General features: G+C 36.9%; 1 protein-coding gene across 2 annotated transcripts in view; it reads right to left on the bottom strand.

Annotated features, from left to right (window-relative positions):
• Positions 1 to 19362, bottom strand: part of LOC131070495 (importin subunit alpha) — a 136034-nt gene that overhangs the window by 22676 nt on the left and 93996 nt on the right. The window contains exons 6-11 of one of the 2 annotated variants that reach the window (XM_058006057.2): positions 8420 to 8583; positions 7711 to 7789; positions 7481 to 7609; positions 7168 to 7295; positions 6796 to 7052; positions 5622 to 5692 (exon numbers count right to left, since the gene is read on the bottom strand). In XM_058006057.2, coding sequence (XP_057862040.2) covers positions 5670 to 5692; positions 6796 to 7052; positions 7168 to 7295; positions 7481 to 7609; positions 7711 to 7789; positions 8420 to 8583 — 780 coding nt within the window. In that variant the 3' untranslated portion in view covers positions 5622 to 5669. Of the gene's footprint in view, positions 1 to 5621; positions 5693 to 6449; positions 7053 to 7167; positions 7296 to 7480; positions 7610 to 7710; positions 7790 to 8419; positions 8584 to 19362 lie in introns of those variants that run through there. The other variant, XM_058006056.2, reaches the window with a different exon arrangement.

Below are 19362 nucleotides of genomic sequence, written 5' to 3'. Positions count from 1 at the left end.
TTTGTTGGAATGTGGGCCCATGCATAAGAACCGAACATTTGAAAGTGTTTAACTGGAGATTTTAGACCAATCCAAGTTTCAAAGGGTGTTAACCCCTTTAGATATTTGTAAGGGACTTGTAACTAGATATAACACACAATTAATAGATTCTACTCAATGTGGTGGTGTCAAAGATTTGGAGTTAATCATGCAATTGGCCTTTTCTTTCAAGGACCAATTTTTTTCATTCTACAACTCCATTATGCTAAGGACTATAGGGAACTGTACGTTACAAGTCAATATACTCATAGACACAAAACTGCTGAAAATTGTTGTTGACATGCTCCCCCCCCCATTATTTGTACGTAGACCTTTGATAGATTTCCTAGATTGTTTCTCTACAAATGCTTTGAAGTTCATGAATGAATCGAAGACTTCAAACTTTTCTTAGAGAAAATATACAAAGGTATACCTAGAAAAATCATAAATAAATGTCAAAATATATCAAGCCCCACTAAAGGATGGATGTGGAAACGTTAAGACCAAATCACTATGTATCGACTCCAAAAGTTGTGAAGTTCTCCAAGATTTGCCTTTTTCAAATTTATCCTCGAGATGCTTGCAAAGAATGCATCCTTGACAAACACCATAAAAAAGTGAACTGGAGGCTGTTAGAATGTTGCCATTGATGTCAAAGAAGAGATTTGATTGTCCACAAGATACCAAGATCCAGACTAGTTGTGAAGAAAAGATGTTTGACAGAGAACATGCGGTATTGAGTGATAAAAGATCAAAATGATCAGTCCAGTATTGACAGGGTTTGAAGTGTATAAAGGTAGCATTTATGAACTGGAATGCACAATGATAATACTTTAAAGAAGAAGCAAGGATAATATTAAGCAATTCATATCGATAGGAAATTAATTAATGAAGAGAGTAATAAAAGGTGGCAGATTAATGTGGCAACCACATAATGTGCAAGATGACTACATAAAGAAATAGAGATTAGTTAAAGACTAGTCAGCAAACAAAGTAGCAAACCAATCACCACATTCTAGTGATTGAGATTTGCAAAATAAACAGTGCTCATACAAAGAGGAGATTTGTTTGACAAACAAATAAATGAATCATAAGACAGCTATGAAATAAAATGATTGTAATGGTTTGCATAACAAGGGCAGATTTGTTTGATTGTTTGCAGTGATTATGACGAAAGTTATGTGCACCAATTTTGGAATGGTTTTAGAACAGTAATTAATAGATTGAAATGCATTTAATATGCAACAAGCAATTTATTCAAGAAGTGCCGATGTTATTACCAAAGCAGTGATCTCTTACAAAAGGCAGTGACCCATAGACTGAAGGAATCGATTTGTTTAGAAAATAAAAGTATTTATCAAAGTAAGTTAGAAGATAAAACTTACATTGTCTTATTCACAGAAAAAGAGAAAAATCATAAAAGACAAATTAGGGATGAGCCAAAAGCTAAATAGGACAAGATTGTCTTATATAAGGTGTGATTCCAGAACATAAAGCTAAACGTTTTTTTTAGGGAAAGTTTTATATTTGTAGAGTTAGAAATCATTAATTAAAGGCAGCAACTTCATTATGGGTTGCTTAAAGGCAGAAAGACTTTAAAAGAAAACGTGACATATTTGTAAAACAAAAAAATATGATTTGTTAAGGGAAGTGTTTCCATCAAAAGACATATTCCTTCATGAAAGGGTATGTGGAAGATATAAAACAGTACGGCAAGAGTTGATTGAAAATGGTGAGGAATGAATGTGTTGTATGGAGTGAATAATAAAAAAATAGGGTGTAGAATATAATGTTAAAACTATAACTCAGAAAAAGAAGAAATTTCAGATTTATAAACAAGAGCGAGCAGAATACGTGGACAATGTTGTGACTATAAGGAAGAAAATAATAGTCTATGATACTGAAAAAATGATGCTGAAATTATAATTCAAAAGGTGTGAATGTGAGGTGCATATGATGCTTAGATAATAATTCAGACTAAAAGAAATGGTGGTGTGAATATTGAAAAAGAAAAATCTATGCACCATAATCTGTATATGAGGATACAGTTTCAGATTTAAGGAGGGTGTGATGCTCTATATGTATATGCTTTAAAGGGTAATTATTTACATAGGATTGTGAGAGGTATATTTGCAAATTTATTGACAGAATTACAAGAGGATAATAAACAGATTTGTGGAGCAGATAGATGATCGGTTTTGACAGATTTCTGAGTATATGGCAGCAGATATTTAAGTATATATATGTGCAGATTTGAAGAGAGTTATATGCAGATTTGAAAGGAAAGTATATGCAATTCCAAAAGGGAATTTGTGTAGTTTTTGAAGGAATAATATATGTATAAAGAAACGTTATAAGAAGATCTATGAAGGGAAGAATAAGTGTTAAGAAATTGAATTGTCCATCATCCGTTGAAGAAGCAACAAGCAAGGTGGAATCTAGTTCTGATTTCGAGGTTGGTGCCTCATAGAAAAGTGATCGGTGTCTCTTACTAAGTTGGTGCTCAGTTGTGGGAGTTGGTGCTTCCAGTAGGTTGGTGCCTACAAATTCAGAAGTGGGAGTTTGTGCTCACAAACATAGGGGTTGGTACCTCTAGTAGGTTGGTGCCTATGAACATTGTAAAAGAAGAATTGTATAAAAGCATTGATTTGTCGTGGTTTTCTCCCGTAAAGGTTTCCACGTATATATCTTGTGTTCTAGTTGTGTTCATATTAGTTAGATAACACATGAATGTTGGTATGCAATGAATATGTTTATGAGATAAGTTATATACTTGTGATTGAAGTTGAAAAAGATATATCTTTGTTGAGCCTCCAAGACAAAGCAAGAAGGAGAAGGATGCCAAGAACAAACAAAAGGGAAGACCTATAAAAGTTTGGAAAAAGAAGATAACAGAAAGGGAAGGAGAAACCAATGCAAGCGCAACTTGCATTTCATATACCTCCTAGTTCATTGGAAGAAGCACGATTTCAGGGGGAGTTATCCATTGCACCATCTTTTACCCCCATGAAGAAGTCAATTTAAGATGAGATCAGCTAGTATGAGTATTCTCTTGTCATTAATCGAAGGGAGAGAATTAGAGAGTTATCTTTTATTAAAATGAGGGAGAATTAGTAGAGAAAAAGAAGCTATGATTTGAGAAAACAAATAATGCACTTTCCATAAAACATTAAAAAAGAAGATTGAAAACATGACAATGGTTCAATGTGCATTGGATCATCATATTGTTGTTCATTGGCTGTGAGAATCAATGGCTTCAGCTTTGAAACATCTAATGGTGGCAGTGTTCACCCAATGAATACATGAAGATTGTAAATTGTGTTTTTGTAAGGAAAGAGCATGAATGTTGAAGAGGATGCATCTATTAGTTGACAAGAGAACAGTGGTAGAGGAAATTATGTCCTATATGCATCATGCATCTAAGATACAGATATTACCCATAGTTGTTGTAGACAAAAGTACTGTTTGATTGCCATCACACCACAGATTTTGGGAGTCTCAAGATGTTCATCTTGGAGATGAGTTGGCAAATCTCATGTGTGATGACCTAAAAAGAATTAATTGTTTTGGGTACAAGGTGCTTGGTATGCCCAAAGAAAAGTTGAGACTTTTAGACCATGTAAAGCCAAGTCAGATTTTCTTTCTACAACCTGTCTGGTCTGCTAATAGAGAGTAATTCGAGAGAGAAATTGGAGAAGTGTAAAACATTCTTATCATGCAACAAAAGATTAGGAAAGTATTGTATATCCATGTTTGACTATGGTAGCTTTGGTGTTGGCTATTCAGTTGATGTAATAGTATGCACAGTGTGAGTTATCTCCAGTTAATAGTTCACTTTGAATACAACTGAATATATTGAATGTGACACTATTAGACATGACCATGGATGTCACTTCTTTATTTCTTCTGCTATGTTATATTTTGAGAATTTATGAATCGACCACCAAGTTGAAGTATTTGTATTTATAGAAGACTATATACAAAATAGAGATGGCAAAAGATGTATCTTTCATTATTCAACAACTTATATTGTAAATGTGTTCGGTAGTGAAGCATTGAGTGACATGCTGATGAGGTATTGTGAACAAATGAAGAAATGTGTTTAAACAGTCAAGGTGTTAGATGAGAAATCCAAATCTGTAGTGAATAATACTAAGAGAAAGGAGTGTTAAAGCAAGGGGGAGCCTTACAGACAAGGAGAGCATCAAAGAAAGAATCACAGCCATGAAGGATAGAAGTTGGTTGCATCCCTTTGTAATTGATGTGAACTGGGGCAAGATATAAGATGGGGGAGAGTTAGAGAGATGAAGAAGATTATGTTGCCATCAATGAAAAAGGGGGAGATTGTTAGAATGTTGTCATCGATGTCAAAGAAGAGATTTGATTGTCTACACAATACCAAGATCCAGACTAGTTGTGAAGACAAGATGTTTGGCAAAGAACATGCAGTATTGAGTGATAAAAGATCAGAATGATCAGTCCAGTACTGAGAGGGTTTGAAGTGTATAAAGGTAGCATTTATGAACTAGAAAGCACAACGATAATACTATAAAGAAGCAAGGATAATATTAAGCAATTCATATGGAGAGGAAATTAATTAATGAAGAGAGTAATAAAAGGTGGCAGATCAATGTGGCAAACACATAATGTGCAGGATGACTTCATAAAGAAACAGAGATTAGTTAAAGACTAGTCAGCAAACAAAGTAGCAAATCAATCACCAAATTCTAGTGATTAAAATTTGTAAAAAAAAACTAAACATTTGTTATCAAAAAATATAAATCAACTAAACTAACCTCCCTGTCAAGTCTGTGTGAGAAGATGCCTTGCAGCCTTTTCCTACAACTGTCAATGCAATAACCAAATTATGCCAATAAATATTATCTACCACATTGAAAGGGATGTTATTAAAGTGCCAAAAATCAGCACATGCAAAGTCTGCATACTCATGCGCCTGCCTATTCCATCCAGTTACCTCCAATGATGGTTGTGCTCTACGTATGTTTCCAAACACAAACTAATTATGTATAGGTGATGCTAATGCTAGTGGCGGTGTTCATGCTCTACTAGAAGAAGCTAAAGTGTTTCCTATGGTGGTGGTGGATTTGTTTCGAATACGTGGACCACGAAGAAAGCCCACTATGCTCTGAAGTACATCTCATCTGCTTCAAGGTTGACTAGAGCACCTTAAGAAGTAGCTATGGATGCTACCATGGCTAGATTTACCCTCTCCCTTTCCAAATTTTTCTCTTCCACGACTACAAGTATGGCATTATCTCTTTTTATTTCCTGAATACTCCCAAGACAACCCTTGGCATCATAGTTAGTGATGCAAGTGGGTATTAGAGGCAATTTATGCCACCCTCAATGAAATATTTTTTCACGTTTAATGCAAAAAACAAACCCACGTTCCAAACCTTGATAAGCATACTTCCAAGCAGAGTCTAAAAAAAAATTTGTCAAAAATTGGTAAAATATCTTGTTATTTGCAATCTAATTCTGATTTAGAATACTTAGCTAATGGCATTGATGTTTTTTCTTAAACCTAGAAGCAGCAAAACAAAGCAAAATATTTTTTAAAAATCAAAAATTAAACAAACTACCTGAAAAACCAATTTGCTCTTCAAATTCACTCAAAAACCTCTTCAAATTCAGCCACCTGTGGGGTTACATCCTGAAAGGGAAATGGAACAATAAGTTCACTAGCAACTAGATTACACCTTAGAATAATTAGGATTGCACAAGCATTTTATATTGAAGACTGATGAAGTACAAAAGCAATATAGAGTAAATACTAACAATTATATTACCCACAGGATGTTTAACCCAAGCATGTTATCTTTTATCAACTTAGACATTCGCTGCCTAGACACTTAAAATTACATCACAAGTTCCACCTCATGTGAAAAATCAGGATATGAAAAATATGGTATGAGACTTCAAACCACAAGCAATTGTAAGTTTCCACTGCATGTAGAAAATCACTGAGGAATGAATTACCCCGCTAATAAAATACATGATAAGCCTCTAATTGGCCCATAATTATAAGCTTGTTGTCATTACTACATTACAAGTTCCATAATACCTATTTCAGAAGGATGTCACATGGAACAAATCGATACCTAGTTATCAAAATTGATAAGTTACAACTTACAACAGCTACATAGCAAAACAATTCAACTACACAAGCCCCATGCTAATTACTAGGAGAAATACAATATAACACCAGCAAAACTCCCACTTATAAACAATAAAAAATGAAGTTCAAATCATCTACAGGTGAAAAGATTACAGAACCATATTTACTCAACACCAAATCTTTAATTTCAAAAGTAAAATAGACAAGTACATACATAAAGGGCATTGTGAAAATGCCATGCCATTCAACTCTGGTGGGCTAAATTTGAAATCAAATGTCAATCATGTGCATCTATCCCCCAAAGCAGTATATTACTATATACAGTATTACATCAAGAAGCCAAACTAATTTTTAAAATAGATCGGCTTTGAATTCCATACTTTCTCAACAAGTTGTGTTGAGGACCTTGAATGATCACTATAATCAAAAAACTGAATCTACCAAAAGGAAAAAAAGTTGAGAAAAAAAAATTATTAATGCATATGTCAACTCCAGGGATCTTCTAATAAAGGTTATGAAAATAAATGTAAAATGACAAGCATTTCGAGTGCCTAATTGAAGTTGAATCTAACAGATGAAATAGAAGACTTATTTGAAGAAAACGAAAAAATTGCTGTCATCCAAAGGTTGACCTTTACCCTCCTCATTGACTAAGTAATTCTCAAGGATTCTGACTGCTTTTCCATAGAGGTCAGTATTTTCATGTTCCTGTAGTGCTTCGATTTTATCCAAGCCACCAGCATCCTCAAGTAATGAGGCATATTCATTATTGTGTCCTCCATCCCAAGCTTTCAATATATTCTCTAGACCTTCAAGGCAAACTGTCACAACTCTCGTGTCTGGACAAGGGAGAAGATCACAAAGGGGCTTTACACAACCATGATTGACTAAATACCTGCATATTATCATTAGATATATCTCGTATTAAAATATTTTCTAAAAATATTGACTTCTAGAATAACAAATGCAGCAAAAGTGTCATTCTTGCATAAATGATAATTCTATCTTACTTAATCTGCTCATGTGTTCCACATGCAGTGGCATTGGTAATGGCCCAAGCTGCCTCCCTCTTTATGTCAAATTCTGCATTTGCTAGCAAATATAAAAGTGGAGGAATGATGTTTGCATCGATAACAGCCTGAAAAAGCACAGCATATATTTACCCAAAATAGGATTACTAATAACTTGTGTAATTTCAATCATCCAATGATTATATAGGTAAACTATAAAAAATTAAATTTCATTTAAGGCAAAAAGAAAATGGCACTTCGACAGAAAAGTGAAGCCCAGAAACAAATTGCTGACTGTTTAAGCATAACCAACCTGAATCTGACTCGTGTTCCCTGCTGTGATATTAGAGATTGTCCAGCAAATCTCCCTTTTAATGCTTAGTTTCTGATCCTTAGTAATAAGTGATAACAGACGTGGAAGGGCTTGACTGTCGATAATGTACTAACAGGAAAAACACATGGAAAAATAAATAAAATAGCACCATATTTAACAAAAACTAGTCACACATACACATAAATGAGAAAACAGGTGACCTGAAATACCTGAGTTTGTACGTCATTGCCAGTGGCAATATTGCCAATAGTTCGCAAAGCAGGAATGAGAACATTTTGTGAAGAATGCCTACAACCAGAGATATATTTTCCCAAAATCAGTCACAACAAGCAGAAAACAAAATATTGAAATAAAATAAACAGAAAGCTTTAGAACTTATTTCTATTAGCAAAATGTGTCATCAAGTAGTTAATTTGATCAACAAAACTTCAAAGTACATGAGCATTAAGGTACAACCAACAAAACAGAAACTAAAGAATCTCCTTGACTCAAAATTTACCAAGTAAAATAAATATTTCTAATAAGATTTGGAACTCAAGTAATTGATATATAAATTGTTCAGCTACACAATGTTCTAAATTGACCATGAAGGTCAGTGGGACTAAATGAATCTCCCTATAACAAACAAGTGCGTGCCTAGAGGATCCCCTTGAACCAAAACTTCTAAGCTGAAATAACAAATCAAATAAGGTCGCAAAACTACAATATTGAAATGAAATAGCTCAGCTAGGTGGGTCCTAGATTTCAAATAATTAGTAAAAACTTTTGAGCTGAATGAACATGTCAAACATGAACACAAAAAGGGAAAAGACTATATAAGAGAGTTCAGCTACATTGGTCCTAGAATTTAAACTATATCCTCCTCTTGGATTCATATGAAGTATAACTTGAAGAATCTGTATAAGATTGGACATTAACTGTAAAAGCTTCACTAGCTTTGGAAGGACGCCAGCTTCAATAACAGCTTGAATATTGTCATCATTTCCATCAGAAAAATATGAAAGAGCCCAACATGCATCACTTAATATTTCTTCATCGTCCATTTGGAGAAGCCTCTCCAGAGTTGAAAGGGCATCTTTTGCCTGCACAGAAGTAACTCTATAAGAACACACCTCAAGGAACACGGCCTTCAGATCGGTTTTTCATACTGATTATAACTTTAAAATCCATGCAAATTCTTGTACTAAAGAAAGTGACAATGCTTGTACTGTACAGATGATCCTCTGATTTTAAATGTAATGTCTGCCTCATTCCCATTCAACTGAAAAGAAAACTGTAATCGGGAATTACAAATTTTCTGCAGCAGTGGATGTGGAATTTCATTTTACCAATTTGAGAACTAGATTTAAGGGATTTCTTCATGTCTTGGGCAATTTGTGTTAGGTCATGAAATAAAAGTTACATGGTTAAATAACAAATTCAGAGAGTTTAATGACTTCCATCATGGTAGCAATCAGCCCAATTGAGCAACCATCTATTTCCAAAATATCGTTGTTAACACCAACTGAATAATTGCCATATATAATTATGTCACTGCATTAACTGTCATGACATCAAGATTAGAGTTTGATGAGATTAAATATCCTGTTTATATACCAAATTCTACAATTCCACAAAGAGTTTGAGCAACATAGATCTTGAAGTATAGTCTACTTAGTTGATTTATTCACACTATGTTTAAGGTCACTTAGAGGGTTTCGATATTCTCTCTTCACCCTATGGGAGGTTAGAGAGATTTTTGTCTCACCAAATGTAGATTCACCAAGTGTCCCAACACTTGTCCATAGAGTCCTACACTTGTTACATACTTGGAGGGGTAATCAGAGTTCCTACCTTTTCACCTCTTCTCAGTTGCCTTTATATGCAAGGCACCTCTTTGTACATTTTGTTACAAGTCATAATGTGACAATTTGCTTAAGACATTTCTCATTTTGCTTCTTGCTATTTTGTGGAGTATTTGTTTTGCAAAGGATCTTGGTTGTTTCCAACATGGTATCAAAGCAAATTTGCAAAATACCTCCATTTTAGGCTTGATTTTGTAAGGGTCGTGGACATAAGACAAAAAAGAGTGGATCGCGGAGCAAAACAGATGTCAGAGTTGCAGTCCGGAGGGTCTGTAGACGAATTTTCATATATAATACTTCATATTTTGATGAGTGGAAATTTTTTGATGTTTTTTGGTCCATCCCTGATTGGGTCATACGGAAATCTATAGGGCCCGTACCGCATGTCGTCTACATCAATCTTCCCAGCCTTGACTTCCATGCAGCAATTTTTTCATTTTTTTATATTTTTATGCCTACTAGAATATTCCAACAAAATATTCCATTTTGACAAATCAAACACAGTCATCCGCTACCCCAATGCCGCATCACCCTACTTGTCCAATCAGCATGATGATGTCACCATGACACCACCATTTCCCCCTAATTTGGACCCCTCCCTTTGGCTGTTTTGTTTTTTTGCCTCAACTTCATGAAGCCATATCTCGATCATATGGAGGCCTTTTTCAATGATTTTTTTGTCATTGTGCATATTTTTTTGTGTTGTATCCAATGGTGTAGTTTGTTTTGTAGAATGATGTACGAATTTTTGCTAATTTTCTCAGAAGACACCCTGCACAATCTTAGCTTCTAAAACTTTGAGAGGCTCTTTTGGGGTCAGGCAGATGCCTTTTTGGGTGCCTTTTGTTAACCTGCATTATTTTTTGAGCTCTACACAATGGTGATGATTATTTTTCATGACAATATTCCAAAATATTAGATTCTAATTATGCCTCTTTTGAGGCCTTGTACATCTTTTTATTTTGTAAATGCACTAAAATAAAGAGCCATATCACTATACTTTCAATGGGGCCTATGTTTTTGCATCATGGGTGTTTTATTTTCTGTTTTTGTCAACATCTTGAGGTTTCAAAGACAACTTGATATTTCTCTTCATTGTCCACCTCTTGACATAAAACATGTATGAACTCGTTCTTCAGCATATATTTCTGTAAATGCACTCATATAGTGCCACAAAATTAAATTTGTGTTCCTTGGGGGGTATAGCTGATCTAATATTGGGTCTCATTCCTTTGCACATTATTGTGCTCAATTTCAATTAGTTTGCCATCATCCCTTCCTCATCAGCATTAAGGGGGGAATCATGACATTTTTGTTGTTGTTTCTAATGCATTTTGTTTTAAGTAGAGAAGTGGAGGAACCTCATGGAGCATTATAGACTTCACATATTTGCAGGGGGTCACATAGACCTACTCTTTTGTACCTCTCATATGGGAGATTCTTTCAATGGATCATTTTGTAAGATTCATAAACATTGGGCACTTCTAAGCAGTGTAGTTTGTGACACTCATGCTTTGTTATTTGTGTTCTTTGATCATCCTTGTTGAACACTGGCCAGTTCTAAGTAGAGTACTACATGAAACTCACACTTTGTTATTTGTGTTATTTGATCATAGTTGTATCTCTTGATCTACATCTTTTGGAGGTTCATTGATTCAAGCATACACTTGTTCATCTTTTGATAGAGTTTACAATTTTTGATATGCTTCAAGAGTTCATCACCATGTTCATCTTCACATGGACATCTTTGTAGGAGGTTTTATCCTTATCATTCTCTTTTAGAGGGGAGTTTTGTTCCCACAAGGTTTTCTCCCTTTCTTTGTTTATGAGAGATCTTTATTTGTACATGAGTACCTTATCAGGCCATATTGTCGGGACTCATCTTTGATGTGATTAGTTTACTCCCTAAGTTTCGCTTAAAGGAGGTGTAGTGTGAAAAGGTGTTTACCTAACTAGTTTGCTTCCAGACCATAGTTTAAAAACTCATGGACTCGCCACAGACTCGGCGAGTCCAATGGAGCCACGACTCGACTTGCCAAGGACTCGCGAGGCGAGTCTTGGCGAGTCTATTTGAAAGACTCGCAAGTCTTTCTAATGGACTCGCGTGAGTCAAATACACGGACTCGCGAGTTAACTAGATGGACTCGCGTGACCCATAAATGATGCCCAGCAGCGTTATAAAATGTTTTTTTTTTTCAATTTTTTCGTTCATTTGCCTTTGTTTCTTGGTGAAAACAGGTTTGGAGGGTTTAAAGGAGGAGAGCAAATAAGATTGAATCAGCAAAAGAGATCTCGGTAAGGATTTTTCCTCTCTTTTTTTTTCATTTCCATGTTTTGAAAAACAAGGGGATATGCTGCCAAAAAAAATTCTATTTCCTTTCCTAACTTATTTCCTTATATTATTTTCTTGTTTTTGATTTCTATTTTTCTCAAATAATTCATTTATCATTTTTATTGTTGATTTTCCACAAAACCCTGCTGATTTTTTTATTTATTCATAATAAATCAGCAATGGCAAGTTCAACTCCAAGGGCAACCCCAAGGCTAGGAAGACAAAGAGATAAAGCATGGAAATATGGGATTCCTAGAAGCAAAAAGGGGGAAGTCACTTGCACAGATTGTACAAAGTGGATGACGAGTGGAATCAATAGATTAAAATATCAACCTTGCACAAATACATGGATATGGTGTGGAGATATGCCTAAAAACAACTCATGAGATTATTAGAGAGATGAAGCCCCTTCTTGCTGAGCATGATATGAAAAAGGAAGAAAGGCAAAAAAACAAAAGAAGCCATGGCAGCTGCAATAATGTAATGTCATTTTTTTTAAAATAGAAAAATCTAATAAAGTAACTTGTAAGTTAGTAATAAAACTTAATAAATGACTTTATTTAAAAAGTCCTTGCACACCTTCCTAGGTGAATTCCAATAACTTAAAAGGTGGTTGTTAATTCATGTTGGAGATCCCCCCTCATGTGGGCACCACTTTTTGGAGAATAAAAGATTCCAAAGAATCTTTCTTTGATGCCTCTAGGGTTCGAGTTGGTTAGAGAGGCTTGTACGATTCATTTGGAGCATTCATGATTTGTTTGTTTTACAACCTTTGCACATTGGAGATCTGCAGCAGCACGATTTTTTGCCTGAGCAGCATTTGGAGGACATGACCCCTTCAAGATCAGGTTGTGTGGACGGAAACCTGCACTCCCCTCTTCACCACGATAGCAACCTTGAGCAGCATTCGAACTTTGGGACTGTTTTGCAGTAAAAATACAACATTAACAACATTGCCAAGGTTAATATATTAGATCTGAGCAGACAAAAGAGTTTCTTGGGCTTGGTTTACTACCAAAGACAGCAAATCGAACCTTCTAGAGCTAGCCATACCACTCTTCTTGACTGTGGAAGCCAAATAAATAAACTAAAGGATTTTGGCCCCTCTATTGGTGTGTAAATTCATTGTTGGGATATTAATAAGTGACCATAGTTGGTTTGGTGTGAAGAAAATACCAAATTTGGGCAGCAGCAGCAATTCATTGAGGAAAAGAGACATAATTTGGGGATCTTGCCTAGCAAGAATTTGGAATTCCAACTAGGTCTGAATAATTCTTCAACATTAGTTTTTGGTAATTATCCTAGAGTTAAATAAAGTCATTTGCAGCCATTAGTAGCAGTTGGAGGTGCTTGGTTCAGTCACTGCTTCTTTCCAAGCTCAAATTCTACCCTCAAACCCCAGAATTGGACTCCTAGTAGGCCTTGAACGGCTTAATGCTATCAAGAATCCTCTTTATTATTTATTTGTACTTGCTGCAATTAATAATCAGAAATCTAGAAACTATTATCAGTTCTATATTTATTGTATTGCATTTATTATTTTCCATGTATTGTCAAAAATCCAAAAAACTACAAAAAAATTGAAAATACAATAAACTTCCAAAAACACTTTTCGCTGGTCAAAGAATTTGAATTTGAAAACAATCCGCAGTTTGTATAAGATTTCTAGTTAGGGATCTTTCAGTGGTATCAGAGCAATGATCCTGCCATCCTGGGAGTCATCAAAGTAATTCTATGCAGCGGGGCAGATTTGGTACCTACAGATATTACACACGCAGGAGACCTGGAGTGGATTTAAATTTTGTCACAGAACCACCCTTTAAGAATAATATGGGTGATATTCCTGAAGGATAGAAGAGCCCACCCAAACAAGAGAGACAGATTCCACTCAATCCTGATGAGATTATGAGGAGCTTGGATGAAGCACAGCCAAGAATTGTTGAAGCAATCAACAGGTTACAAGACACACTTGACAGAATGGATTTGGGAAATAACAGGGGAAGGCACAAGAACCGTAGCAAGACAGTATTAGCTGCAGGAAGTAGGGGTAGCAGTAGAATCCCATCATCCCTAAGAAATGCATCCATCTCACCACGAAGGGATAGGACCCATTCTAGGACAACGGATAGGCCTATGCTCCCACGGTTCACTCCTAGAGATGTACCACTGTTGGTTGAGCCTCAGAATGGAATCACCTTCTAGGACACAGTTATGGCTGCTAGCAATGAGTGGGCACGTCTACCAGCACAAGTTAGAGATGCATTCCCGTTGCACCAATATCGTATGCAGCACCGTGATTCCATGAGGGGACAAAATGACAGGGGACCCAGACAGCAGTGGAATAATGATCTGAAGAAGGCTATAGATAAGCTGATTTTATCCACTTTTGATGGTAGTGGTTCCACTAGTGCACGAGCGTGGATTCACAAGCTAGATATATACCTCTCCTTGAAACCTATGGCTGAAAATGAGGCCATTCAGATTGTTGTCCTACATTTGGAGGGCGTTGCATATGACTGGTGGCACCATGGATTGGTCACGTAGAATCACGCTCTCATTCATTCATACACAGAGTTCACAGAGAGGCGGATTTCCAGATTTGATAGGAAAGATGTGGAACTTTATTAGAGGGATTTAGCTCCCCTGAAATAATCGGGTCATGTGGATACATATATTAATGAATTTCAGCGTATAGCAATGATGGTACTGGAGATGCCTGTTAGGAGGGTAGTTATGCTCTTCATAGAGCGACTTCATGAGAGATACCACGATTTGGTTAAGGGCCAAGGCCTTGAAGCCTAAGACTCTGCAGGAGGCTATTCAACTCACATTAGATTTGGACACTACTCCACCATCCTCTACTTTTCAGCAAAACAAAAATTTTCCTAGGAACTCCAAACCCTTCCAGAAGCCTTCCAATCCACAAAAGGGTAACACATCTTCTCATAGGATTGATTAGGAGTCTAGAAATGAATTGAGGAAGAAATTGTATTTTACTTGTAAGGAACCTTGGGAATCGGGACACAACTGCCTTGGCAAAGGCAAAGCTCATCTCATTGAAGTGAGCTCAGATGTGGAGGATGAGCACATAACGGACACTGATGATGAGGGAGAGCATATTAAGTCTCCCCAGATTGAGCTTGACTCTACTGTTGCTCAGGCTACGGCCAATGTTACCATGGCCACTCTTTCCAATTATCCTAAGTTCCACGCTTTCAGATTGAAGGGAACTATTTAGGGGCAGCGTGTAGTGTGTTTAGTAGATACTGGAGCGACCCATAACTTTATTGATTAGCATATGGTAGAGAGATGTGGGTTACAGACAAAGGAATTTTCAGGATTTGGTGTGAAGGTTGCAGTCAGTGCAGTGTTGGGATGTACCAAGAGGATTCCTCAGCTTAGTATCCAGATGGGGGACTTGTTGTGACCATTTCACACATCGCCCCATTAAAATGGGGACCCCCTCTTTTTTCGCTTTTGTTTCGCATGGTCTTCTCTCTGCTTTTAGGGTTTTGAGTGAGTGAGAGGTCTGTCTGGGCTAGGGCTAAACCTTAGGGGTTTCTTCCGAATGTTTTCAAGCTGAGTCCAGTCAAATCTTGAAAGTTATTAAGCATCCTTCCGAGGGTTGATTATTGAAGTAAGGCGAGTCTGTCAGGAAAGTCAAATAGGTCTCAGGTTAGGTCTAGTCAGGGTTTTTTTTGGGGTAAAATCCAAATTTTTGTCTAAGTGTTAGCATTTTGAAAATGAAATTGTGTATTCTTGCCTAGGTAAATTTTGATCATTTTTCGGAGGCAAGATGATGCCTGAAACAGCAAAAGTGCTCATGTCCCTCTCCAAGGGACCAGGGCGAATTTCATTCTAAGTGCAATTTCTTATTTTGCGAGGGCTTGCTAACTGATTCCTGACCTTGATGATGACCTAACTCCGCCTTGTGAAATGTTTGGAGACTTAAATTTTGAATGGATTAGCCAGAAAGGACAAAAGTGCTCCTGTCCCTCTCCAAGGGACCAAGGCAAAAATGTTATTTTATGCATATTTGTCACTGACTTTTCTATTTTGTTTTGTGCAAGGTCTCCAGGAAAGAGAATTGGACGTGACTTGGTGTTTTTGAAGATTTTGAAGGCATGAAAATAATGAATTTTGAAGGATAACGTGGAAAAGTGCTCCTGTCCCTCACTGAAGGACTAGGGCGAAAAGACTTATTTGAGTCATTCCTGGCCTTGTTTGGTCAAATTGAAACATCAAAGACATGACGGAGGACGAAATGAACATGATAAAGCATCCACACTTGATTAAAAACAATGAAATGATGAAGTTTTTGCCTAGAAGGTCAAAAGTGCTCCTGTCCCTCACTGAAGGACCAGAGCGATTTTCTTTATATGCCCAATTTTAGACCTTTTTTGGAAATTAACTTTTATTCATAGCGTGAAGTAAGGTGAAATCTTCCCTAGCAAAGGAATTTCGAGATGAAAAGTGAGACAATTTGTCTTAGAGGGCAAAAAGTGCTCCTGTCCCTCACTGAAGGACCGGAGCTTGATTTTCAAATTTGCACTGTTTTTGCAGGATCAAGACAATTTTACGATTTGAAGAGGTCAAGGGAAGCATGTTTTGTCCATTGAATATAATTTAAGTGGTCCACAAAGGAGTAAATCAACCCAAGTAACAATAGGCGCTCCTATCCCTCACTGAAGGACCATGGCGTTTTTTTTAGTTTCTCCTCTTTGTTTGAAATTTTATGGCAAAACTTGACTTGGATGAGAAGGACGAATGATGTTTTATGCCTTAGACGTGATTGAGGGTTTAAAGAACAAAGAAATACACCAAGATGTAAAAAAATGCTCCTGCCCCTCTCCAAGGGTCCAGAGCGATTTTCTAAAAAGTGCAAATTTCTTGCAAAGCCAAGGCAAGTTTGTGATTGAAATGAATGGAAGAAGACATGATTAGCCCATTGAAGATAATTTGGAAAGCTAGCAAAGGACGGATAGGCTTGAAATTGCAAAAGTGCTCCTGTCCCTCTCCAAGGGACCAGGGCGAAAAACATATTATCTAGCTCTTCTCTCCAAATTGGGACAAATCCAAGCCAAGGCAAGTTTGAAATGATGTTTAAAATGCTTCGAGGTGGAATCGAGATGCAAGATTTGCAAATTTTGATGACAATTGGCAAAAGCGCTCCTGTCCCTCACTGAAGGACCAGGGCGAAATTTCCAAATATACCCATTTGCCTTACATTTTGAAATGCTATTTTTGTTTCCAGGACTCAAGAAGGAGTGGGGAATGATGTTCTACGCCTTGAGGGTAATTTGAAGATTAATGTGATCAAGAATTTGCACAAGGACTCAAAAGTGCTCCTGTCCCTCACTGAAGGACCAAGGCGATTTTTATAAAATCAACAATTTCCCTCCGAGATTATGCTAAGGCAAGGTTGTGCGAGATGAGAAGGATCTTCTAAAGCATGGTGAACAAAGATTTCACATCAAAATTTGAGAATCCTAGCCTAAAAATGAAAAAGCGCTCATGTCCTTCACTGAAGGACCAGGGCGAAAATCTTGGGAGAGCTTATTTTGCCTTGCTAAAACGAGTTAAGCATGCATGGAACAAGTGAAAGAGATCATTGCTTATCCACACGTAGAGATCCTACAATGAAGAACATTGGAGTCATCCTGATTGATCCTTTTTCGTGACATCTTCAGCAATCAAAGGCTTTATTCAAGAGAGGATAAGGTACCCTTGGGTATTTTATTCTGTGTTTGATAGTGTACAAAATACACGTCAACAAGACTACACTTTGACAGATGACTTTTATGTTTTACCCTTAGAGGACTATGATACAATTATAGGTATGCAATGGTTACAAGGAATTGGCAGATATGTCATTGATCACCGCAGAATGCAGTTCGAGTTCTTAGCTGATGGTAAGAAGAGAATACTGAGGGCATTATCAGATGGAGGCCCCAAGGAGATTTCCTCCCGGAGGATGGAGACTATTATCAGGCACAGAGATATCCTTTGGGCTACATAATGCTTTATTTCATCTAAAGCACCTTCATCTCAGGAGGGCAAATCATATCACATTGATATACAACATATTTTAGTTAAGCATGGGGTAGTGTTTGGTGATATACCACCTAGAGTACCACCTGATAGAGGCTTTGAGGATGTGATTGAATTAGAAGATGGAGCAAAACCAATCATGACCTCTCCTTACTGCCATCCTAAGGACTACAGAGATGAGATTGAGAAGACCATCAGGGAACTTCTGGACATGGGATTCATTAGACCGAGCTCTAGTCCCTTTGCTTCTTCAGTTGTGTTGGTGAAGAAGAAGGATGGGGCCCAACGCATGTGTATTAACTACCGTGCACTTCATAAGAAAACCATTAAGAATCAATACCCCATTCCGCGCATAGATGAGTTGTTGGATGAGCTTCATGGCTCAGTTTATTTTTCAAAGATTGATCTAAGATCAGGGTATCACCAGATTAAGGTGCGGGAGTCTAATATTCACAAAACAGCCTTCAGATGCCATTATGGTCATTATTAGCTCTTAGTGATGCCTTTTCGGTCTAACTAACGCCCCTGCTATAGTTAAGTCATGTATAAACCACGTTTTTAATAAGCATCTGCGTAAGTTTGTATTGGTATTCTTTGATGATGTATTGATTTACAACAGATCATGGGAGGAACATTTGAGGCACTTAGATGAGGTGTTGAGCATTATGGAATTTCAGTCCTTTTATGCTAAGATGTCCAAATGTGAATTTGGGCTCACTGAGATTTTATACTTGGGTCATGTGATAGGAGTTGGAATCAAAGTCCATCAGGAAAAGATCCAAGCTATTATTGATTGGCCACCTCCTAGGAATATTTCAAAGTTGCTTGGTTTCCTTGGTTTATGTGCTTATTACAGGAGGTTTGTAAGGGGTTATTCTCATCTTGCAGCACCTTTGACAGATCTCACCCGGAAAGGGGCTTTCAGATGGACTCAAGAAGCACAGGAGGTATTTGATAGGCTTAAGCAGGTGATGAGCACCTGTCCTATGTTGGAACCTCCTGATTTCACCCAACCTTTTGTGCTTGAATGCGATGCTTCTGGAGAAGGTGTGGGTGCAGTACTTATGCAGAATAATCATCCTATTGTGTATGAGAGTAGAAAACTAAAAGACAATGAGAAATTATACTCTACCTATGATAAAGAAATGTTGGCTATTATGCATGCTCTCACGAAATTCAGACAATACTTAGTGGGGAGGAAATTCATTGTTAGAACTGATCATAAAAGCCTTAAGTACTTTTTAGGACAAAAAGATCTTAATGAGAGGCACCAAAAATGGGTCAGTAAGATCCAAGCATATGATTTTGACATTGAATATGTCAAGGGGAAAAATAATGTAGTTGTTGATACATTATCTAGGAAGCCATCCATTGCTGCCCTTTGTTCATTGAGTGAGATTTCAGCTGATTGGAAATCTTAACTTTTAGTAGAGTATTCCAAAAATCAACATGCATGTGAAATTATGGATGGGATCATTCAGGATGACCAGTACACAATTGTGGATGATGTGATTTACTAAAAGGGGAGAATTTATTTAGTTTCAAAATCTAAACTGAAAAATCAGATTTTACATGCTTTTCATGACACTCCTGTAGCAGGACATCAAGGGTATGGTAAGACTTGCAGGCAGATT

The sequence above is a fragment of the Cryptomeria japonica genome, chromosome 11 (genome assembly GCF_030272615.1).
Source record: "Cryptomeria japonica chromosome 11, Sugi_1.0, whole genome shotgun sequence".
Lineage (NCBI taxonomy): Eukaryota > Viridiplantae > Streptophyta > Pinopsida > Cupressales > Cupressaceae > Cryptomeria > Cryptomeria japonica.
The sequence above is the reverse complement of the archived record's forward strand: the minus strand, read 5'-3'. Positions and strand labels throughout refer to the sequence as shown.